The sequence below is a fragment of the Ascaphus truei genome, chromosome 14, assembly GCF_040206685.1.
Source record: "Ascaphus truei isolate aAscTru1 chromosome 14, aAscTru1.hap1, whole genome shotgun sequence".
NCBI lineage: Eukaryota > Metazoa > Chordata > Amphibia > Anura > Ascaphidae > Ascaphus > Ascaphus truei.
The window spans coordinates 8471667-8497145 of record NC_134496.1 but is presented as its reverse complement, the minus strand read 5'-3'; the positions used below and the strand labels follow the sequence as shown (position 1 = coordinate 8497145).

At 47.8% G+C, this 25479-nt stretch overlaps 1 protein-coding gene across 3 annotated transcripts; it reads left to right on the top strand.

The window, feature by feature from the left end:
- The first annotated feature begins 25 nt into the window (after window positions 1-25).
- On the top strand, window positions 26-24379 carry LOC142465599 (diacylglycerol O-acyltransferase 2-like). Of its 3 annotated transcripts, none has more exons than XM_075569675.1 (9): window positions 26-93; window positions 7853-8061; window positions 9421-9511; window positions 12184-12291; window positions 13236-13306; window positions 14027-14231; window positions 16874-17048; window positions 20609-20811; window positions 23723-24379. In XM_075569675.1, the coding sequence occupies exons 2-9, from the start codon at window positions 8044-8046 to the stop codon at window positions 23875-23877; spliced, it is 1026 nt and encodes a 341-aa protein (XP_075425790.1). In that variant the 5' UTR covers window positions 26-93; window positions 7853-8043; the 3' UTR covers window positions 23878-24379. The 3 variants fall into 3 exon arrangements, with proteins under 3 accessions (XP_075425790.1, XP_075425789.1, XP_075425791.1); XM_075569674.1 differs by lacking the exon at window positions 26-93 and adding an exon at window positions 5478-5616; XM_075569676.1 differs by lacking the exons at window positions 26-93; window positions 7853-8061; window positions 9421-9511 and adding an exon at window positions 5479-5616.
- Window positions 24380-25479: the final 1100 nt, after the last annotated feature.

Genomic DNA, 25479 nt, shown 5'->3' with positions numbered 1-25479 from the left:
TTCGCTGACCTCACAAACCCAACTGCCACAATCAGAACAATCACTGCCTCACCGTCTGCTCTCACCTCCCCTGCGGACTAGACACCACCTCAGGTACCGTGCGTTGCCGCGTGCTCGCCCCCCCCCACACTAAACCCCCCCTTCACCAACACCGCTCGTTGCAGTCACCCGCCGCCAGCACATCATACACCGTCCGGTCACACAACCCTTCACGCACACCTTCCGCTGCTGACACCCAAATGCCAACCCCACCCCACAAACAACTGCCACCACCACCCCCCCCTCGCCCCTACCGTACACCCTACTTACACTTTCTCACCTGCAGCTCTCACCACCTGCGGGCCCCGTTTTCTCTCCCCTCAGCCGGGATGCCGGGAGCACCGGGGAGGGGGGATGGAAGGAGCGCACGCCGCTTCTCCTCACCACCCGACAGGCCCTGTTCTCTCTCCCCTCCCCTCACCAGGGACCACCGGGGAGGGGTGGAGAGGGGGAGGGGGGAAAACACACGCAGGGGACAAGGGGGAGGGAGAGAAACACTGCCGGGGGTGGGATAGAAACACCGGGGACAGGGGGGGAGGGGTGGGGACACACACCGATCTCCTGGGACGGGGGGGGGGGGGAGGACAGAATCCCACCCCCTCACCCAAGATTCACACCCCCCCACCCAAGATCCCCTTACACCCCCACCCAAGATTCACACAACGATTCACCCCCCACTAAACAATTATTAGGGATTCACATCCCGGGCAACGCCGGGTCTCTCAGCTAGTATATATATATGCAAGTCGCCGCGCGCGTATGCGCAGGCACACACGCTCAGGTAAACAAATTTTTGAAACTTTCTAGCGCGCTCAGCTTCTCCTGCAGCGTAGCCCATGTCCCCCCCCCTTCCCGCAAGCGAAAATTTTAAGGAAACCCGGCGCTCATGCTTGAAGAGCTCTCCAAGCATGAGCGCACTCAGCGCCAGCGGGGACAAAGCCTTAGAAGGGTACATAACACAAGCGAAAGTATGCTTTGTGCTAGATAAGCTAAAACTGTCCCCCAAAATGGAGCAGTAAGCAATGGGAGACCTGGGACGGGTGTTACTCACTGCGCTTCGAGCACAACAGGAAGTTGGGAAGGAGCGAGCTGCACAGCTGCAAAGCTAAACAATGAGAGCAGTATGTTAAAAGATCACGAAAGAAAATATAAAACTGCGGGGAAAATCACGGATTGGGGTCAATACAAGTAAAACAATAATTACGAGTCGGTACACAAGAGGTTAACTGCAAAGGAGACAGAACACTGCACAAAGGCAATGCGCTTCACAAGGCTACATAGGGTTATGCTGAGCAAAGCATAGGAGGAAGCAGGAAGTATTTAAAGGCAGGACAGGCCAATGGGGACAGGGGGCGGGGCGGAGGCGCTGCCCCAGCGGAGCTGGGATAGGCTGCAGGTAATAAGGCAGGGAAGCGAGACTTGCCACGCAGCTGGGGATCGTCGCGTGTGCGGGAGGTGGGACCAGGTTCCGCGCGGCAGCGAGAAGAGCTGCAGGTGCGCGCGCGCTCTGTAATGAGAGAGGGGGAGCGCGCATGGGCAGGAACAGTGGCCGCAGCAGCAGCAGGTAAGGAGGGAACATATCGCAAAGGACGTGTTCCCCGATTCCTTACGTAAACACACTTCCATCAACGCGGTCACAGAGCTGCATCTCATATTTGGCAAATGACGTGTCCTATTGAAAATAGAATATGCATGAGCCACTACACAAGAGAACCCTCTTCCCATGAGCGCTAACTCCCATGTCTATACATAGTGCGCTATATGAATGCACACACAGCTGTCTCTTACACAGATAAGTGTACAATGTCATTCTATCTCTATATACCAATGGGGACTACATAGTATCCACACACATTTATAGTAAGGCAACACCCTCTTACATTTCTACACCCACCAACACCATTGGTATTCACTCCCCCTCCACACACACCTTTTGTAAAGCGCTGTATACACTGTGGGCGCTTTATAAATGTATATTTACACACACACACACACACACACACACACACACACACACACACACACACACACACACACACACACACGGACCATTTAACACCTTAAGTCATAGATCGCATACTGCACAGGGGGGAGGGATAGGCTTCATCTACAGATACATTCCAGGCTGTTTTAAAGTAAACCCCTTGCTTGCTTCGTCTGTTTCCTGGGGTACCCCCTGGCTGACTGTCCTGTTTTGGCGCTCCTTGAGACCTGCTGTATTCGTGGCTCTGTGGCTGTACTGTGCTGCAGAACACTGCTGTGTGTTGTGCCGCTTGCCGCTGTGCCGGTTCTCCCGCTTGTCTGCCAGTCCCGGTGTTTGTGAGTTCAGGGGAGGAGATTTACCTCTTACTTTCCTGCGTCCTCTAATACTTACAAGTAGATATGTATTTACTGCTGGGGATATATCGCTGAGCCTCTGGACTTGCTAGTAAATCTGGGATCCGGATTGAATGTCTGCTGCACACTGGAAGTATTGTGCTGACAATGATGGAATATACTGGGACTTACTACACTGTGTTTTATAGGGATTACTCTATATAAGAGTGCTACCATTTCAAACTTAGACCCCACCCCCCCCCCCTTTTCCTACCTAGGGCTGCAGCTCACCGTGCATGTTTTTTCTATCGCTGTGTTATATGTGATATATTATCAAGGGATGTCTTGCATCTTTTATGCTTCAGCTCACAACGGCCGGTGTATTAGGGGTTACGGTCCAAAAAGGTTTAACAATGGTTCTTTATATGTGTGTAGTATACATGTATTATTCATTATGATAAATATATGGTCTTGTATACTTACACAGGAATTATAGTTGACAGTCAGGACAGGTTTTTGGGATTTCATACATTACCTCAGGAATTTACATTTTATGTTGTATATATTTTTTTCTGATATTGCTGAATAACATTTTGTACTTTTTTGGACATACTAGTGTGCTGTTTTAAGGGTCCTGTTTGTTTCTTGTTATATCTTTACTGCCCTTTATACTTTTTATTATAAACAACATTAATTTTTTTAATCTATTCACATTCCGGGCAACGCCGGGTCTATCAGCTAGTATATATATATATATATACACATACACATAATATATATATATATATATATATATATATATATATCCCTAAACGGGGATACCGCTGGCTCCGTTCACTCGGTGCGATTTAGCCACAGGGCTTAATTCCGAGATTGATATAACAGTCCCAATAGCTTTTAAATAAGGCTTTGCAGCAAATAGAATTCGAATATAGGACTTAACGTATTAATCCTTCAGGTGTTGTATATCCATGCACCTGTGTCTCTGATTTGCGACTTTTGTGTTTTTTTGTACTTTGTATTTTCTTAGGGGTGGTGTACACCCATTACATTGTGGCAGCACTCATAGACATCATTGCAACACTATTTTAAATCAGTTTTGCGCACATTATACTTTTTTCTCGCACTCGCAGTCCGCAGCGCTCTCCTCTCCAGATGAAAAAAAAAAAAAAAGAGGAATTTATTGAAACAAAGGGCAACCAGCATAACCTAGAGCAACGGACCTTTCTCAAGCTAGGACCGTGCGGGTCCGAAACGTTCGCTGCTCTAGGTTACGCTGGTTGCCCTATGTTTCAATACATTCTTTTTTTTCATCTGGTGATGTCACGCGCACGGACGCAAGCGCGGGTTCACCATGGACCCAGCCCTAGACAGGTCTGCAACACTGCTTTCACAATTATCGCCTAGCACAGCGGTGCGCCAAGTGGGGGGCGCACCTCCCAGGGGGGGGGGGGGTGCTAGACTGTCTGTTGTTACAGAGGCCCCGCGCTTCCCCGAAGGCATTTAAATTAAATGCCGGGGATCGCGTGAGGCCTCTTTAACTGGTTCCAACGACGCATCTCCATGGCAACCGGCGTCAAATGACGCCGTGGGGTCATGTGACATCACTTTGCTATGGTGACGTGACGTCACATGACCCGTGACATCATTTGACACCTGGGCCGTGCGGAGGGTGGGGGGGTGACGCGAGCCGGAGGGGAGAGGAGAAAGGGGGGCGCATGAAGATAAGTTTGCACACCACTGGCCAAGCATACCACTGCAGCAAGGGATTCTGGGAAATGACATGCAAATCAGCACACTGTCATATATAGTGTGTGTGTGTATCTGGAGTTAATTTTGGAGGTGAAGATTGGAGGAAGATCTGGACTCTGCACAACAACAACAACTCTGCAGCTGTGAGAACTTGATTTTCTAAATGCTATTATTCTTTGTACTCTTCCTATCCTCCAATACCTGAACTGTCTCCTCCTGCATCTCACTATGCCCTCCCTATTGCTTTTTTTTGCTTACTGTTTCCTCACTACTTTGTGAACGTCTCTGTTCTCTCCAATTTCCCCACGCCCCACTGCACCAATATTTATACACCTCTCTCCCAACAACTTCTTTACCCCTCAATAAAAAGCACCCACACAAATCCTGTATTCACACCCTCTATCTACTCCTTCCTGCTGCTGGGGATCTCCCCTAAGCCTGAAGCCAGACATACACACCTGCTCTCACCCACGCCTCCCTGCCATCTCTTCCCCTGTAAATGGTGTTAACCTTCTGATTTAATACTGACTAACCTTAAAACTCACCCCACAAGTTAAGCATCCCAACCACTCCTACCACCCATTGTGCCCAAGCACTACCATACACAGCACTTATTAAGGATTTCCTTTCCTATTGTCTGATTTTGCTGCACTTATTGTACCATTTTAATTCCCTGTACTGTACTGTATTCGTTGTGAAGCGCTGAGTACACTTTTGGTGCCATATAAATAAAGACATACTATATATATCTCTATCTGTGTATATATATATATATATATATATATATATATATATATATATATATATATATATATATATATTGCAGAATAAATGAGTTCTTCAGTATTAGGTTTTTATTGGACTAACAATTTATGTCACAGGACAAGTTTTCGAGAGTTATCCTCTCTTCTTCAGGTGTATATATACACACACACACACTATGTTACTTTTCTTACTATATTAGAGAAAGCAAAGGCAAATAAGAGGTGTTGCCTCTGGAGTGGGTGAACCCAAGTGTCGGCTCCTTGTGACCTTGTACACGTCCCTTTTATGTCCTTGTGCCTCGGGCTCCAGAAGAATGAGATGGTAAGCTTCCCGGGGCAGTAACCCCCTGCCTGCAGAATTCTATGGGCAGCGCTGTGTACACTGCGGATCTACACAAGGAAACACAATACTGTATCGTTTTCAGTAGATCTGCCAGCCCCACGTGCTCATTTCTTGCATAGCCCCTTTGGCCCTGAAAGGGTTAACGGCAGCCTGACTCCTGCCACGTCACGGCATCCGATGGATTTCAGGGAGGGCTGGGATTCCAGCCAATCGGAAGATGGATGGAGCGGCGAATCAGGAGCTGCCTTGCATCTCCTGTGCTGTGGGTACCACACGCCTCCGGCAGCCCTGTAATTCCGAACACTTAAGTGTGAGATGCAAGCTGTTCTCAGCTGTGGATGACCCCTACCAATGACACAGGTGGGGGGTTGGGGTTTAATGTCTCCCCCTTCTGGGGGGAAGGTAAGTACAGTAGGTTGTTTTTTTTGGGGGGGGGGGAGAGGGTAAAAAAAAGGGGCTAATTCATCCTCTTGTCCGTTTTTTTTTTTTAATAACTGTTTATTTAGATGCAGTTTTAATGGGGTACAGAAGAAAAGGGGAAACTAGGGGTCACGTAATTGTACCTTATAATGCAAGGTAAAATAGTGTAAATATTTACACGCACATCGTCGATGCGTCAATCGAAACGGACCACAAGTGCTGATGTTTAATAAACAGCAGAAAAACAAAAATTACAAAGTGACAGACAAAAAGAGACAAACGATAGGGGTGCGGTCACCTCCTAATTACAGGTCGAGCTAATGAGGGTCTGCCTGGCATATCTATAAAACGTCCCCTTTTGTAATAGAGGGGAGTTCTGCAGGCAGAAGGGGACTATCCTAGGGTAATATCTATGCTTTGGCCTTGTCTACCCTCCGAACTAAACCAAGGCACCCAGGGATATTTATAGCAATTCTCCCTTTAAAATGCTGTAAGTTTTTCCATTACTGAGACGTGCCACATCTTTTGTTAGTTTTTAATCTGGGGCCCTCCCACTGAAACGGAATATTCTGTTATAAAACTGCTGTATGTTAGTGGTTTCAACCCCAACCCTCTCTAATAGCGCGTCTGAGATCAGATACATTGTAAGGAACCCCAACCCTCTCTAATAGCGCGTCTGAGATCAGATGCATTGTAAGGAACCCCAACCTTCTCTAATAGCGCGTCTGTGATCAGATGCATTGTAAGGAACCCCAACCCTCTCTAATAGCGCGTCTGTGATCAGATGCATTGTAAGGAACCCCAACCCTCTCTAATAGCGCGTCTGTGATCAGATGCATTGTAAGGAACCCCAACCCTCTCTAATAGCGCGTCTGAGATCAGATGCATTGTAAGGAACCCCAACCCTCTCTAATAGCGCGTCTGAGATCAGATGCATTGTAAGGAACCCCAACCTTCTCTAATAGCGCGTCTGTGATCAGATGCATTGTAAGGAACCCCAACCCTCTCTAATAGCGTGTCTGTGATCAGATGCATTGTAAGGAACCCCACCCCTCTCTAATAGCGCGTCTGTGATCAGATGCATTGTAAGGAACCCCAACCCTCTCTAATAGCGCGTCTGAGATCAGATGCATTGTAAGGAACCCCAACCCTCTCTAATAGCGCGTCTGAGATCAGATGCATTGTACATTTTTCTGTATTTGGTAACATTTTCAAATGACCTGAAAATTGCAGGGAACCCTTTAGGAATGCCGGGGAACCCAAGGGCTCCTAGGAACACTGCTGTATGACAACGCTAAGGATCCCAGATTACAATCACTGTTTAAATCAGTCCAGGAGATTTATAACGAGATTGAACCCCTTCCCTGCCAAGAAGGGGGGGGGGGGTACAAACGCATTGGTGAAGCTGGGCGCTGGCTTATACTACTGACCTGGGTATCCCATGTTACAAAGGAAGGAAAGTCTGTGTAAATATACTCGTGCTTAATTCTATACATATCTATGTACACAGCAGCCTATGGCAGCGATGACCCCCCTGTAAAAAAAAGGGGGGGGGACTGTCCCCCGGCAGTATCGTGGCATCATGTGACATGAAGCCGTGACGCAGGAGGCGGCCGCTGTGGAGAGGGTACGAGATAACACACTCCCCCCCTCTACCTCTCTGACGTTCCAGGGGCCAGCGCTCCCTCCTCTCCCTCCTGTCGGCCGGAGAGGGGAGTTAGGGGTGAGGGGGCCCTGCGCTCCCTCCTCTCCCTCCTGTCGGCCGGAGAGGGGAGTTAGGGGTGAGGGGGCCCTGCGCTCCCTCCTCTCCCTCCTGTCGGCCGGAGAGGGGAGTTAGGGGTGAGGGGGCCTTCTTCCAGCTCCCCCCTCCGGTCGGGTGAAAGTTGGATCCCGGCGCTGACAGGAGGGAGAGGAGAGAGCGCGGTGTCCCCAGAGGTGCCAGCGCCCAAGGCTGCCTTGCCCTCAGGCCGGCCCTGCGATGTGCTGACAGTGTACGCAGTGCTGTATATAGAATTTATCAGTGACAAAGCGTCCCTGCCCCATGGAGCTTACCATCTAATTTTGGTGCCGGAGCCATATAACATTTATAAATATATGTCCACAAATATCCACAAAAATGTTAACAGATATCACCCTTCCATGCACATATATAACATAACATAACATGGTTCCTCTGATGTCGTAGCCTCACAATGCCCCATTCAACCAAACATTCTAGCACCCGCACTGCTCACCGTATCGATCCAGACAAGCGTTCCCTTATTCCTGAGCGCCAACTCCGCCCAGTGTAGCTACTATTGTAATCCAGCCTCTGCTGTGCGTGCGAGGAGCGGGCGGCCTGTGCAGCACCTGGAACCAGATGAGGGACCTCTTCGCAGACTGAGGTGTAGCTGAAACCCCAAGTGGCACATGGATCCCGCCCAGCAGGTGAGCTCGGGCACCAGGTTTCTTTGAGAAACATTAGATTGGTGGCACTTACCTCTTATTTCATTTAATAACTGTATGATATATTTCATTTTTTTCCGGGGGTCGAGCGGGTTGTTGTGGGGTAGTAAATAGAAAATAGTTATGGCCTGTATGTGAAATATGTCCAAATGTAAGTGAAAACGGCTTTATAAAGTCAACTCACCAATTCCATCCTTGTGCCGCATGTGTATACTGTATATGTATACACTTCTGTATTTGTGTGTGTGTATATATGTACACACACACACACACACATTTTAAGTATGGTGGGTGAAAAAGGCGACAGAAAACCTCCACCGTTAGCATATAGCCAATAAAGAATATCACTTGTGAGCACATTCACATGTCTTAGACAGGTCTGCACCCCTGCCTTTCAGCCATTATCACCTAGTATACAGTGTTCCCACTGCAGCAAGGGATTCTGGGAAATGACATGCAAATGAGCACACAATGTGTCACCTTTTGCCTGGAATATCCATTCACATGGAGCCCATTTAAGTGGATGCATCGCCGTTCACACAGCTTTTAAGCACAGCATGGGACTAGCAAAGCAAGTACAGACCACTCACAGACATGTTTCAACCTTGATGGGTATCATCAGTGTGTGGTTGGTTTATACTTGCTTTGAAATATTTCTAGGCTGGGTAGGTTTATGTGTGTGTATATATGTATGAATGTGTGTATATATATATATATATATATGTATATATGTATATATATATATATATATATATATATTTTTTTTTTTGTGACGGTATTGTTTCCCCTGCTTGCTAATTGGGCTGGGCCGTCACTCCACGCAGCCAATCCCTCCCCGCCCCTGCCTGTTTCCCCGCCCCCTACATGGCTGAGCTCTACAAAGCAGCTCCAAACAGACCAGAGCAGTCCTATCCCTCCCAAGATATCATTATTAGAGGGGGAAGTGTGTGTCTGTGTGTTGTCTCTCTGGGAACAACCCTTTCCACGTGTTTTCTCTTTTCCAGAGAGAAAACACACACAGACACACACACTTCCCCCTCAATTAATGCTTCATGGGTGGGGATAGGATAGCTCTGGCCTGTTGAGAGCTCAGCCATGTAGGGAGCAGGGAGGGATTGGCTGTGTGGAGAGACAGCCCCGCCCAATCAGCAAGCAGGGAAAAAAACCTGCAGCAGGAGAAACAGTGGTGCAGGTGCTGAGTACCGGACAGCACCGTCGCTAAAAAACCCTATATATAGATATATTGTAGCGAGATCATTGGGGAGACCTTCATCCAACAGTAAGCGTGAAGATCGTGAGATATATGTATACTTATTCATGTATTTATTTTGGATTATGTAGAGAGAAGAGACACTAGGAGACCGCAGTGCGTACGCTGAGCTGCTGCAGATTCTCAGCGTATTACAGTGGATCCTGACAGTTGTGTTCCTGGGTATGAATATTCCCCATCCATGTAGGGATTTATTCTGTATAGTATAATTTCGGGCCCTGCGAGCTCTGTGCACCTTGGCTCACGTAAAAAGGATGTCCTTTGTGCTTCTTTCTGTGTCAAATACAAAATACAAGAAGCTTGTTAATCAAAGTTGAAGCAGATCTGATGGCTTTTCCTACGGAGCAAGGAAGAAAAGTTATTTTATGAGGCAGGCTTGATTACTCTTATTATTATTATTATATGTGCATTGTGTGACTCCTTACTGCTCTGTATAACCTCTACAAATCTTCCAGCCCCCAATTTAATGTGCCGTGAAGCCACCTTCCCAGTAACGGCGAATAAACCGGTTCCATTCCAATGACTGGGACAAAAATATTCTCCAGCTCGGGGAAGCAACATTAAAGCATAATCAATAGGAGCCTCGGACGCAAGTGACGCAAAGCTGGGGGAAAATGCCATGTCGCCTTGGTGTTCGAGACACGTTATAATTGCCTCTCAACGTCTATTTAGAAGCACATTTCTCTCATATAATCACATACTAATATTATCATAAATAATACATTTTGTATGAGGTTAGTATGTATCACATCGCAATGTTTTTGTGTAATCTCCTAAAATAGGGCGACCATATTTGTCCCGGCAAAAACTAGGACAAATGTCATGCATGCCCGACTGCGCATGCGCAAACGGTGAATGTCGACCGCACATGCGTGAACAGCGCATGCCGACTGGATGCGTTTGCGTGATCAGAGCTTGCTGGACGCACGTGCGCACGAGCAGCCAGCAAGTGCCGATCAGCGCTCGCCAGCGGGATAGAAAACTAGGACAGCACCCCAAAAAGTCAGAACAGCACCCTAAAAACTGAGACGTCTGGTCATCCTATCCTAAAACATTCTGTATTGTGATGTACAAGAGATATGTAGAAACAAAACCACAGCACAATGACCATTTGTGCCTCGGGATAAATAGCATCTTTACGTTTTAATAGAAATTGGTAGCCGTTTGCTAACAGGTCTTACAAGCCATAAGTGGTCACTTAGGCCTCAATTAGATTGTAAGCTCATTGGGGCAGGGACTCCCTTTCCTACTGTTTCCGTTTCGAGCTCTTATTCCCATTCTGCACTGTGTTTTACACCAGGGATGCGCAAACTGGGGGACGCCCCATGGGGGGGGGGGAAGGTGGGGGGAATCACGGCGCTTACAGAGGCCCCACGCTCTTCCCCAGAACATTTAAATAAAATGCTGGGGGAGCGTGTGAGGCCTCTGTAACTTCCTCTAGGAATATCCTGAAAACCTGACCTGTTGGGCGGGTCTTGAGGACTGGAGTTGAGAACCCCTGCTTTAATCCCATTGTCTCATGCATGTTGGATCCTTGCATCTCGGCAGCAGGCTGCTGTGGTGTTACGGTGTCCAGGAGACAGACCCGCTAGGCAGAGGTGGAGAGTAGAGACTGACCCGTACCTGGGATCTAAATCCTGAAGCAATAGAAATAGTGGAGTCCGGTTCCAGGGTCAGGGCAGGAGAAAGGCAGGATGGTCGTGGTCACTGTTCCAGGGTCAGGGCAAGAGAAAGACAGGATAGTCATGGTCACTGTTCCAGGGTCAGGGCACGAGAAAGGCAGGATGGTCATGGTCACTGTTCCGGGGTCAGGACAGAAGAGAGGCAGAATGGTCATGGTCACTATTCCGGGGTCCGGGCTGGAGAGAGGCAGGATGGTCGTGGTCAATGTTCCGGGGTCAGGAGAGAGGCAGGATGGTCATGGTCACTGTTCCGGGGTCAGGGCAGGAGAGAGGCAGGATGGTCGTGGTCACTGTTCCGGGGTCAGGAGAGAGGCAGGATGGTCATGGTCACAGAGCCGGGGTCAGGAGAGAGGCAGGATGGTCGAGGTCACTGTTCCGGGGTCAGGAGAGAGGCAGGATGGTCGAGGTCACTGTTCCGGGGTCAGGGCAGGAGAAAATTAGGATGATCGTGGTCACTGTTCTGGGGTCAGGACTGGAGAGGCAGTATGGTCGAGGTCATTGTTCCGGGGTCAGGGCAGGAGGGGGGCATGATGGTAGAGGTAAGGTAGTCCGGCAGCAGGCAGGGCAGGAGGGGGGCATGATGGTAGAGGTAAGGTAGTCCGGCAGCAGGCAGGGCAGGAGGGGGGCATGATGGTAGAGGTAAGGTAGTCCGGCAGCAGGCAGGGCAGGAGGGGGGCATGATGGTCCAGGTCACTGTTCCGGGGTCAGGGCAGGAGGGGGGCATGATGGTCCAGGTCACTGTTCTGGGGTCAGGGCAGGAGAGAGGCAGGATGGTAGAGGTCATTGTTCCGGGGTCAGGGCAGGAGGGGGGCATGATGGTCCAGGTCACTGTTCTGGGGTCAGGGCAGGAGAGAGGCAGGATGGTAGAGGTAAGGTAGTCCGGCAGCAGGCAGGGGTCTATTGTAGGCAAGATAAGACTTCCAGCAGTAAACTTGGCAAGGAGAACCTTGCACAGGAAGGAGAGAGGAGATTGCAAGCCTTATAAAGGTATAAGACAGGTGAGAGCAATCGGCTCAGAAAGAGGCTGATTTCCTGCCTCGGCGGCCATGTTGGTAGAGGCAGGGGAATTATAAGGCATCCATGTTGGAGATCCTAATATGTGGTGGATCCTCCTCTTTCTCACTCCTCTTTTTTTCCTTCTCGGATTCCCAGGCCCGGTTTGTTTTCTCTTGGTCACCTGGCTCGTGTTTAGCCCCCTATGGTCCCTGCTCGCCCTGTACACTGTCTGGTTGGCATCTGACTGGAAAACCCCAGAGAGAGGTAAAGTATAACTCTGCGGGCCTTATTCTATTTAATCTAAGGTGTCCGTTCGGGTCAGTGGGGCTTTTCGTCCGAAAATGGTACAAACGGCAGCTTCTAAGTATACAGAATTACCCCGTGTCCTTACCAGCTGAGGACATTATGGTATAGGATTAATGATCTCTGCATGGCGGCCTACAACATACCTTGACATGGCTCTTGAACTTTCTGCTGCTGCTAATTTCATACCAGTTGCTTAAGTAGCAATTTGTTTTATTCTGAAACTCACTTGTAACGTAAAGGAGCCGTTCCCCCCAGGGTCCTCCTCCCCCCCTGTAAGCGAGTAGCAGGGGGCTCCGAGGACCCCCTCTTTCCCGAGATACCTCTGGGGGTGCTGGTAGTATGCCCAGCTGTGTGAACAATATGGAGGCTTAAACCTCCCGTGTGACAGGAGCCAATAGGAAACCGCAACGTCAACCGTTACAGCTTCTTATTGGCCCATGTGACGTAGGGGATTTACACCTCCATATTGTTCATTCAGCCGGGTATACGCACCTATGGAGGTAAGTATCTCGTTAAGCAGGGGGTCCCCAGAACAGTAATTAACGCGGTTCAGCTCTGGAGACCCCATGCTTCCTGCCTAGGGCTATTATTATTATTATTTTTTATTGGGATGCTGCTTTAAGGTAATGATAATATATATATATATTGGACAGATGTTATAAATGCTCACAAAATGTACAAATAGAATCCTTTTTAAGTCTTTATATGCAGCTACATTTTAATTAAAATCCTGTGGCCCGTCTACTAGTGCATGGATTGCCGCTTTATGATGAAAAATTAATGTTAATTAATTATATACACACACACACACACACACACACACACACACACACACACACACACCATGAAGCTGAATTTTGCAAATCATTGGCAGCGTTTAAGGTTGTCCGCTTCCTTTCCAGGTGGAAGGAAGTCCCTGTGGATGAGCAGATGGGGCATCTGGAAGCATTTCCGAGATTATTTTCCCATAAAGGTAGGCGAGGTACAATATTCAGATTGGGTTTTGTTAGTGCTGGAGCAGGGGGCGGCCAACTCCAGTCCTCAATGGCCACCAACAGGTCAGGTTTTCAGGATATCCCTGCTTCAGCACAGGTGGCGCAATAAGAGGCTCAGTCGATTGAGCCACCTGTGTTGAAGCAGGGATATCCTGAAAACCTGACCTGTTGGTGGCCCTTGTGGACTGGAGTTGGTCACCTCTTTGCTAGTATATAGCATATATACAGTATAATATTATAATTTAATTATAATAAATTAATTTAATTTATAATTATAATATTATATTGCTAGGTGAGAATGTGTAATTGAGGCAGAAAACACCTCTTCTCTGAACCAGCAGAACTTCTGGAGCTGAACCACACTCTGTTCACAAGATATTCATCTTTTTAATCTCTGTTTTTTCTCATTCGGAAATTCAAAATGGCTGCTGGATCAGCCTAGTTCAAGTGAGCCAATAGAAAGCCGACACATCACTGGGTGATCTGGCAGCCATCTAGACTTTTTTTGCCAGATATCTCAGTGACCAGAGGGTTTCTGGAGCTGAAACCAACAGTGATCAGCGCCAGAACCCCCCAACACCCCACATGGACTGAGAATTTGGTGGGTAAAAAAAATGATTGTGGAGTCGTGTTATATAAAGAGTTCATTGCACAAAATAAATGACTGGCCCTGAATGTGTCTTTCCTCCCTCCTCCAGCTCCATAAAACTGCAGATCTCGACCCGCAACAGAATTACATCATGGGGTACCACCCTCACGGGATCATGAGCATCGGGGCCTTCTGTAATTTCGGCACGGATAGTACTGGATTTTCCCGCATGTTCCCCGGGATAAAGCCACACCTCACCACATTAACTGGCAATTTTAAGTTGCCTTTGTACCGAGATTACCTAATGGCTGCAGGTAAACGTTCTATTTCTGGTAATATCTACTCTATTATTATTATCGTTTATTTGTAAACGCTGCAACATATTCCGCTGCGCTGTACAAAGGGGGTACAGCAATTGGATAATGACATGAACAGAGTTACATACAAATAAGGACAAACGTGCACAGACAGATACAGAGCGGTAATGAGGGCCCCGCTCGTGAGAGCTTACACTCTACAGGGAACGCCGGACAATGTTGAAACAAAGAGGTCAAGTGGCCGCTTGTTGTGGGAAGAGTACACCTCAGGTTGCAGTATGGCCCCGCCCAACATCTGGTCCCATTAAGGTATGAGGGTGGAGCTGGTAGAGGGAGTCACATAGAGTGGAGATTGCTCCAGCCACACAACTGCTTCCAATGGGATTGGAGGTGGGAGGGCAGGGGGTTAATGTTGGGGTATGCCAGAGAAGGCTTCCTTGAAAAGGTGAGTTTTCAGGGAGTTTTTAAATGCCTGAAAGCCGGGGGAGAGTCGGATGGTGCAGTAGGGAATTCTCGGGTGGGGGCAGCACGGGAGAAGTCTTGTAGGCGGCAGCGAGAGGAGGTAATGAGGCAGGTGGAGAGATGGATGTTGTGGGCAGAGTGTAGGGGCACTTAGAGATATATTTGGGGACGAGGGCTGAGATAGAAGGAGCGTCGCTGAGAGCTTCTCTCCTCCTGAAATCTCTTTACGTCCCTTACATTTCTAGTACCTACAACATTCTCTTCCTTTCTTTTGAAACTCTGCCCCCCCCCCCCCCCTGTATTTCAGATCTCTCTCACCATGGCCTGTCTCTTGTGCGCCGCTCAAAACCATCTTCTCCATGTGCCATCTCTACTTCTCTCGCTTCAACTCCGCAGCATTTTCTCCTTTCTCTCCCAATGTGACCCATCACCTGTTAATAATTTAAGTCGCCCTGTAATATAGTCTTCTAGTTTAACTCCATAACCTAGATACAGTAGTCTTCTCTCTCCAAATGTTTACATCTGCTGCCGTGCCCTGACCTTGTATAACCTTTCCCAGAATTCTGTGTGGTAAATTACTTTGGCTAAGCACTGTGTGCATAATTGTCGCAATGCAAATATTTACCAAAGAAGTTCTCTTGGGTGTTGGGTTTGTATATAAAAGGGGCTTTGTTTACATTCAGTTTATTGACTGGATACCATGGGGATCACTTCACGACGTGACCTGATGACAAGGCCGCAGACATTTCCCGGGGCCTAGCACTAGAGTTTCGACCGGGACCCCCCCATGTTGGAAGCCTTGCAAGCTCCCCCCACCCCATCTCGCAGCTCCTCGCGAGACCCCTCCTCTATCCTCCCCCTCTGACACCTCCTTGCATGCCCCCTCCTCACTCCCTCCTCTCGCCATGTATTTCTCTTCCCCCCCCCCTCTCTCTCACTCTTCCCCCTCTCTCGTCTCACTCTCTCCCCCCTCCGTTATCACTTACCATTCTCTCCCTCAATAACCCCTCCACACACACACTTCCCCCCCCCACACACAATCCCCCGATACCCATACAATCCTCCCCACAATAATACCCCTCCACCCACACAAAATACATTACCACCCCCAACAAAATACAATACCCCCACCCAGAATACAATATCTCGCCCCATCCAAAATACAATACAATTCCCCCACCCAAAATACCCCCTGCCCCAAAATACAATACCCCTCACCCAAAATACCCCCTGCCCCAAAATACAATACCCCTCACCCAAAATACCCCCTGCCCCAAAATACAATACCCCTCACCCAAAATACAATAACCCCCCTTACACACACACACACACACACACACACACACACACACACACACACACACACACACACACACACACAATACAACACACACACTTTTACACAAACCTACCTTTTGGGGTGGTCTGAGGCCTCTGGTGCCCCAGCTGCTGCTGGACCTCTCTCTCTGCACCGGTGGGAGAGAGGCCCCGGGGGGACACTTGTCCCAGCTCTCCCCCCATCAGCGGCCCTGCCTGGTGACATTGTGATGTTTAATGGGTTAAAATGTGAATCCCATGTAGAACCCATGTGAGCCAATGAAAGTGACATGTTTAATAGATAAATGGTCAGACCCACATAGGAACAATGTGACCTAATGAAAGTGACCCTTTAACCAGGGGGACTCAACTCCAGTTCTCAAGCCCTCTCAACAGGTCAGGTTTATCAGGATATCCCTGCCTCAGCACAGGTGGCCCAATCAGTTCCTGCTTCAGCACAGGTGGCCCAATCTCAGTCTTTGGCTGAGCCACTGATTGAGCCTGTGCTGAAGCTGGGATATCCTGAAAACCTGACCTTTTGGGGGGGGGGGGGTGGCTTAATGACTGGAGTTTTGAACCCCTTCTTTAACCCATTAAACATGCTACTCTCATAGGTCACTCTAGCCCTAAGTGACTTCACGTCAGTGATCATACAGAAGCTATATGTGCAGATATGGGGGAACAGAATCTCAGGGGCTCCTTATCCCAGCCCCCCGGGGGAAAGCCCCCTGTGCCCACCCTGGTGGTCAGGATGGAAAAGTTAACAACCGTAATAGCAAGAAGATGTTGTTGTCTGGTCCATGTGAGTTGGGTTGGGTCTTGGCTCTGGCCAGTGACGGTGGCTCTGACTTCTCTTGCAGGAATGTGCTCGGTTAACCATTCATCTATAGACTACCTCCTGTCTCGCCAAGGGCCTGGTAATGTGGTGGTGATTGTTGTAGGAGGGGCTGCCGAGGCATTAAACTGCACCAGGGGGCGTCATACACTGACCCTGAAGAACCGAAAGGGATTTATCAAGAAGGCCCTTGTGCACGGGTAGGTACTTTGGAAAACACCATTAAGGAGAAAGGCCCGGGAGGTCCTAAGGAGGGGACTGTGCAGTTGAGGGGCTCTTTTTTAAAAACATCCATAAGAATATTTAACAACTTAACTGTCAGAAGAATATCTCTCTATGGCAGGGGTGTCCTCAAGGGCCACCCCAATGTCAGGTTTAGGATATCCCTGCTTCAGCACAGGTGGCTCAATCAGTGGCTCAGTGGAAACCTGAGCCACTGATTGAGCCACGTGTGCTGAAGCAGGGATATCCTGAAAACCAGACCCATTAGTGGCCCTTGAGGACTGGAATTGGCCACCCCTGCTCTATGTCCATATCTTGTGGTCTGATTATACTATTATTTGCCTAGGATACTCCATTACTGAGGCTTCTCACAATCACATTCAAATAGCTTGAGCTACAGAGCAAACCTTTGTGACACTTTCCACTCATCTCTGAGCTGGGGAAGGAAACATATCCAAATAAGCTTGGGAACAGGGGCACATTGCATGGAACGTTTTGCTGCTTGTGTGTCATCTTAGGATGGAAATGTTTTTCTGTATAAACTTTGTAAATATCTTTAAGGGTCGCCAGGTGTCCGGTATTGAACCGGACTGTCCTGTATTTGGACACCCTGTCCAGTAAAAAAATTAGAGGTAATACTGGACAAGTACGTGTTTATACCAGTATTACCTCTCTGGGCATGTATGTGTCCGGTATTACCTCTCTGTGCATGTATGTGTCCGGTATTACCTCTCTGTGCATGTATGTGTCCGGTATTACCTCTCTGGGCGTGTATGTGTATACCGGTAATACATCTCTGGGCGTGTATGTGTATACCGGTATTACCTCTCTGGGCGTGTATGTGTATACTGGTATTACCTCTCTGGGCGTGTATGTGTATACCGGTATTAACTCTCTGGGCTTGTATGTATATATCGGTATTACCTCTCTGTACATGTATGTATATACCGGTATTACCTCTCTGGGCGTGTATGTGTATACCGGTATTACCGCTCTGGGCGTGTATGTGTATACCGGTATTACCTCTCTGGGTGTGTATGTGTATACCGGTATTACCTCTCTGGACATGCATGTGTATACCGGTATTACCTCTCTGGGCATGTATGTGTATACCGGTATTACCTCTCTGGGTGTGTATGTGTATACCGGTATTACCTCTCTGGGCGTGTATGTGTATACCGGTATTACCTCTCTGGGCGTGTATGTGTATACCGGTAATACATCTCTGGGCGTGTATGTGTATACCGGTATTACCTCTCTGGGAGTGTATGTGTATACCGGTATTACCTCTCTGGACGTGTATGTGTGTATACCAGTATCACCTTTCTGGACATAGTTACATGTCCAGCTTGTGGGATCGCGGGACTTCCCCGAGCAGGGAGAGAGCAGGGCTGTTGCTAGGGGGCTGGGCTGCTTCCTCCATCCTGATTGGCTGCTGCTGGGTAATGGAGCCAATCAGGAGATGTCAGGAGTCTGGGGACAAGGAGAGGAGGAAACAGCATGGAGCAGCGAGAGGTGTGTGTGTCTCGAGCACGTCGCACCTTTAACTATTGTGCCCATTATTTTTGGAGAAGCTGCCTGGCGACCCTACCTATCTACGTTATAGCTTCCGTTTTCTAGCCTCTCTGTACAGTCAGGGTCTGGTGGGTAAGTAAGGGACAAAAAAGGATAAGATATCCATGCGTGTCTTCCACAGGTCCCCAAACCTGCCTCAGTCACCCCATTGTCAGATGTTATAGGTTAGGTAGGGAAATGGCAGCACCAAGTGGGTGTGTCACCTTTAGCTTTATACCCACTGGGTGCTCATTCGCATGTCACTACCCACAATCCTTTGTTAGCAGCTTCACCAATGTGACAATGTGATGAATGACGCAGGTTTTGGGGGCCTGTGGAAGCCTCAGTTAACCTCATCATGACTATTCCTTCTAAGGCTTTGCTTATACTGCCGGCGACGCGACCAATGACATCACCCGTCGTCATTGCGATAGTTGCTTTTAAAGTTTAGGCGACATTGCTGGCTACAAGGCCAGTGACGTCAGAAAGGGGGAAGGCAGAGGGACGGAGAAGCTCTCTGATTGGCCACAAGGGGAGACCGTCGCCGAAAAAAATCAAATAACAGTGACTTCCAGATTTTTGGTCGCGCCGTCGCGTGCACTATGAGCGCCGACGATGGCGACAATGCATTTGTTTTGACGCGACGTCGCCGTCAATATAAGTGCAGCCTTAGCCAACGTCAACTAGATTTATTGTAATACCGCTCAGCAACACCAGGGGGCGCCCAGAACGCTGTCAATTTGAGCCAGTCGTTTAGTGTAGGAACCTACACACAGTATGTCTGTTACAACAAATGATTTACTGTAGAAACAGATCCCGTATATGTCCGTAGACACCACTCAGTCTTTGCGGAATGCAATCCCAAGAGGGAATCTAAGGAAACTAATGATTTTTTTGTAGAGTGGATGCCATGAAAGTCTAAGACAAATCATTCCTCGTAGAAAAATCCCATGAAAGACCATGAAGACAAATCATTTCTATTAGTCGTGAGATCCTACGATAGTCCGGAGAGACAAATCCTTCCCTGCGGAGGGTAGGAAGAATGGCCATGGAAAGAAATCAGTTATTGCAGGTGTATGGAGACAAGTGATTGCATGCAGAAGGGGATACCATGCAAATAATATGTTATTATAATTATTAGCGTTTACTTGTAAAGGGCCAATATATTCCACAGCGCGGCAAAATGGGAGAACAGAGTGACATCGATTACATAAACAGAATGAAAAGAGCGTACCTGCAGCGCTCCGACACAGCGGTGACACTAATAGTGTCACACACAAAGCAATGTGATGGAAAGAGCGTACCTGCAGCGCTCCGACACAGCGGTGACACTAATAGTGTCACACACAAAGCAATGTGATGGAAAGAGCGTACCTGCAGCGCTCCGACACAGCGGTGACACTAATAGTGTCACACACAAAGCAATGTGATGGAAAGAGCGTACCTGCAGCGCTCCGACACAGCGGTGACACTAATAGTGTCACACACAAAGCAATGTGATGGAAAGAGCGTACCTGCAGCGCTCCGACACAGCGGTGACACTAATAGTGTCACACACAAAGCAATGTGATGGAAAGAGAGCAAACAAGTCTCACAAACCAAGCATATTGCACAGGGCACTGTCAGGATGCAGCTACCCAAACAGATACTCCCCCCAGAGAGGGGTAAGCCCAGGAGGGAGGGGGCAAGGAAGACAAACGCACTCATCTACACACTACAAATATCACAATAAAGTGATGAACACAATAAAGCGCAAACAGATGCAGAAGGTTCATGAGGGCCCAGCTCCTGAGGGCCCAGCTCCTGAGGGCCCAGCTCCTGAGGGCCCAGCTCCTGAGAGCCCTGCTCCTGAGAGCCCTGCTCCTGAGAGCCCTGCTCCTGAGAGCTTACAATCTAGAGGTTAAGAGCCCTTTAGTATTTTAGTGCAGCACCTCCCTACTCAGGCTCTGCCACTAATACCACGACCCCCTTTGTCCCTGCCTAGGTCGCCCTTGGTTCCTGTGTATTCTTTCGGGGAGAATGAGGTGCTCCAGCAGTGTCTGTTCCAGGCTGGGAGTTGGAAGAGGAGTCTCCAAAATGTATTTCGACAGTGGATCGGTTTCTCTCCCTGTATCTTTTATGGACAAGGGATTTTCTCCAGTACTTCCAAGGGAATGATGCCCTTCCGGAGGTCCATCAACACCGTGGGTTAGTGTCACATGGCGTGTATACCAGTGTCACTGTACAATTTAGCAACATTAATGCAATGTGTACTGCTGCAGTCATACATATGATACATACCATTAGATATATACAGCTGAACCCCCTTATAACGCTGTGCTTGGGGTCCAAAGAATCACATTGCGTTATAAGCGGATCGCGTTAGAAATAATGTACAATTGTATGCATTCTACAATAAAGTATTTAAGATACAAATAATCGTGTTGTAAAGTATTCATAAATACGAAAATTGGGAGCCACGCTTGCATCGCGTTATAAGCGGATTCGCGTTGTAACGGATCGCGTTATAACGGGGTTGAGCTGTAGTTGCACAGTGACGTGAAAAATGACGCTGCGTAGCTATGTAAATGGAACCATATACATATATCTCAGGAGTTTAATTCTTCTCTCCTCTTGAGCAGTATTAATCTGTTCTTATACATTTATTAAGGACAACAGTATTTTTCTGTCAATGTGTATGTTTTATAGCTGCAGGGGTCCCATGGGGATTGTTTTAACTTTGTATCTTTTTTGTGTTCTCCATGTTCATGAATAAACATTTTTTCATTATTATATTTGCTTGAGTGCTTTTAGTGGGACACTTTTCTCATTAATATATATATATATATATACACATATACACACACATGACTGAGCCACCTGGGCTGAAGCAGGGGTATCCTGAAAACCTGACCTGTTGGTGGCCCTAGAGGACAGGAGTTGGCCACACCTGTACTATTCAATACAGAAGTATCACACTACCGAAAGATACTTTCTTTTTATGTGTTATATCAGGCCTGCACAACTCCAGTCCTCAAGGGCCGCAAACAGGCCAGGTTTTCAGGATATCCCTACTTCAGCACAGCTGAGTATGACTGGGCCACTAATTGAGCCAGCTGTGCTGAAGTAGGGATATCCTGAAAACCTGGCCTGTTTGCGGCCCTCGAGGACTGGAGTTGTGCAGGCCTGTGTTATAATATACAGATGTTATTGTCCTCGTTAAGGCAGCGGTGCGCAAACTGGGGGGCGCGAGACAGCCGGCAGGGGGGCGCGGGGTTTGCAGAGGCCCCGCGCGCTTCCCGAAGGCACTTAAATTAAGTGCCGGGGGAGCTGCAGGGCCTCTGTAAACCTTGCTTACCTAGGCTCCGGCAGCTTCCTTCCTGCGTCGCCATGGCAACGCGACATCATGTGACGTCACGTTGCTATGGCAACGTGCAGTCATGACGCCGGAGCGCAGGTAAGTGGGGTTTAGGAGGGGCGCGGGAGTGAGGGGACCGTCGACAGGAGGGCGCAGGGAAAGAAGTTTGCGCCCCCCTGCGTTAAGGTACCAAATCGCACAATTCAGCACGTGCAATGTTGTAACTCGCGACTCCAATTGTTTGAATGGAGACAAATTGCGCGATAAAACTCACTGCAGCGCTAATGCGAAATAGCACAACAACGGGTTCAATAACGTCTGCTGCACCTGTACATTATATATCTGCAGATTACATAGGTAGATATTTAACCGTCCCTGTCTGGCACCTAGGGAGTTTCCATCTGTGTCAGTATCGGGGCTGCTCAGGGTGCGTTACCTTATTCAGGGGGCGTTACCTTATTCAGGGGGCGTTACCTTATTCAGGGTGTGGGCTTCGTGCAGGCTGTGGGCGTTGGTAATACAATGATGGGCACCTGTAGGCAGAGTCTCACATTTAATATACAGAGGTCAGCTTGTATTTACAATTCTCCTTGGCCTATGCTGTGTGCGGCTTCCCTAGCTGCCCCCATCTCCGTCCTCTAGGGACGTGCTGAGGCTGTATATCTGCTATGCTACCTATAGAGCCCTACCTCTGTTCTGCAGCGCTGCTATTGCTCCATATCCACGGGGCCCCTGGCGGGCCTAGTACTACTCCCTCTGCGATCAGCCTCCTGATGACCTGCCACTTTGTGGCCTTCTGGGTGAGAGCCAGTGACGGACCCTCCGGTGGGGCTGGTCCAACTATGCTTATGAGCTGCAGCTAGTGGAGCCCTCTCGGGGCATTGTCTGTCTGTATATTTTGGGTGTAATGCAAGACCATCTTGGTGGGACTCTATATCAATCTCGGTACTTTCCCTAAGTGACAACAATAAAGGGGATGCTGAACCTATCCTATACGTAGGGGCTTAACAAACTATTCACAGTGAGATACCCCCTCTTCAACTCCTCCTAGGATCTGCTTTCCAGAAGCTTCCCCCCTTCTATTTATAGCCTAGCATGATGTCACTATTTCCAGTCAGAAGGGACGGGGCTTAACTTCTGCTGTGTGAGCCCACACAATTAACCCCTAAAGAGGGGAACATTCTCAGACTTTTTATTCCAAACTGAGTTAAACTGATACTTTGTGGCTTGACAGTCTTGGTGCCACTCATTTTGGCCTAATTCAGATTCCTTTGTTTTTTTAGGATTGAGCTCATGAGAAATATTCTGTAGCTGGAAATTAAGAGCTTTTTCATAACATAGAAGTGTTTTTTTTTTTTTTGCTATTCTAACACATATACATTTTTATTACTGTCGCCATCAGGGGCCACCAACAGGTCAGGTTTTAAGGATATCACTACTTCAGCACAGATGGCTCAATCATTATGACTGAGCCACTGTTTGAGCCACCTGTGCTGAAGCAGGGATGTCCTTAAAACCTGACCTGTTGGTGGCCCATGAGGATTGGAGTTGCCCACCACTGGTCTATACAGTTGTCATTAACAGTGGATTACACGGTTACAGTGACAAATGCAGCTGCATGTTATACTGTAATAAAGTGAGGGAATCTTAAGATGTGTTTTGCGATGATCGAACACGGCACAGGGCTCTGTAACTCAGTGATGTTATGTTAGGTGCAGTATTTGTTAATAGACTCAGTCCAGTTCATTCTCTTTATTTCAGTTGGCAAGCCCATCCCTGTGCCCAGGACGGAGAAGCCGACAGAAGAGCAGGTGGAAACATACCATGCTCTATACATCAGCTCTCTGCTGGACCTCTTCAATACCCACAAGGGACGGTTTGGCCTGCAGGAAAGTGAAGCCTTGACACTAGTTTGAACACAGAGTTTAATGGAACTGTTGGAACCAATATCAGTGCCATGATAACAGACTGTTACCTTCGCTGCTAGAGGGGATTTTGACTCTCTGCCCTGAAGAAGTCTCTGGCAGCAAAAGGCTGCCAGTGTTGTTTTTCTTCAACAGCAAAGTATTATTTGGAGATGACCAGAATGTATTTGTAGGAGGTTGGGAAACCTCTTAACTTGGTCAGTGGCTACACTAGTGGCTAACTGGTAGATCCACACCTCCACTTTTCACCTCTGCTGGGCACAATGATGGGAGTGGTAACAAGCTGATAATAGGCATCTGGTTGGTAATGTCCAGTCTCGACATCTTCCCAACCATGCAAAGCCTTCCCCAAGCATATGGCAAATGGCATGTCTTCCAAACAGTGGGGGAAGGGATAATCAGTATCATACCTTGACTGTCAAATGGGTTGTTCTTTATCTAATCAGAGTGAATGCAAGAAGGGCATGTATACAATAAAGTTATCTGGACATGATCCTTGACTTGCTTATTGAAAATACCAATGCCAAGTGGCAACCACGTGGTACAGGGTTCTTTTCCGGCAACTAGGGGAAACATCAACAGCTGAGAACCACAGATAATATGCAACATACAGTAGTATATTTGACAGAAGCAAGAACATGCATTCATTGTGGCCTCCGATTAGGTATATCCAGAAAGAGCAAGGAGTTGATCCGAAGATCCAAAGTACTCCAATTACTGCACTCTATACTAAATAATAGTGTATATGTAGACCTACGTGGTCCCACTTAGGTCCATATATACTATTACTTAGTATAGAGTGCAGTAATTGGGGTACTTTGGATCTTCGCATCAACTTCTTGTACTTTGTTTTACTCCACATGCACCTTACTTATTTTACATAGGTTCCATAATATTAGGACTATAATAGGTGAGCGGTATATCTCATGCTACATTATATATCCAGAAAGAGGCAATACAAACCTGCATAATAGAATTTCTCCTAGGACACTAGAGAGTTAACATATTTGCTGCAAGATGGGCTTTCATTGCACCTGATACCTTTAAGAAAATTAAGATGACTTATTAAGATGGCGTCATGGAATCTTTCCATTATTAGCACAGATCCATAGAAGTAAGGCAGATTGAACTACAACTTGGCACCCAGCTTGTCCATAAGGATGATACAGTACTCCTATTCTTACTAGCGATTAGACTTGAAAATGGCTTTCTTCAGATGTCCCATCTCCTGCCAGGCCAACAACTAATAAGACACTTCCCCAACCGTTCCGCTCAAAGACTAGGGGGATGTGAGAAGACGGGAAACTTGGCCTTTCTCAAAAAGCACAATGGCATCTCGGCCGAAACGTCAGTCATTTTGTTGGCAATAAATTAGTTTTGAAAATTCAGTGGAGCCCTGTTTACACCTTCCATTGTAAGCTTGATCATCACAGAGAATCCTGAAAGAGGAGCACCGGTAGTTGTATCCTTATATATTTTCTATGTGGTGTGGAGCACTTTCCCTGTAGTAGAAGACGGAATACACCACATACCGGTTTTGTCCAATTATTATAAAGGCGACGTTTTTTTCAATAAAGTTAAGTTGAAAAGTAC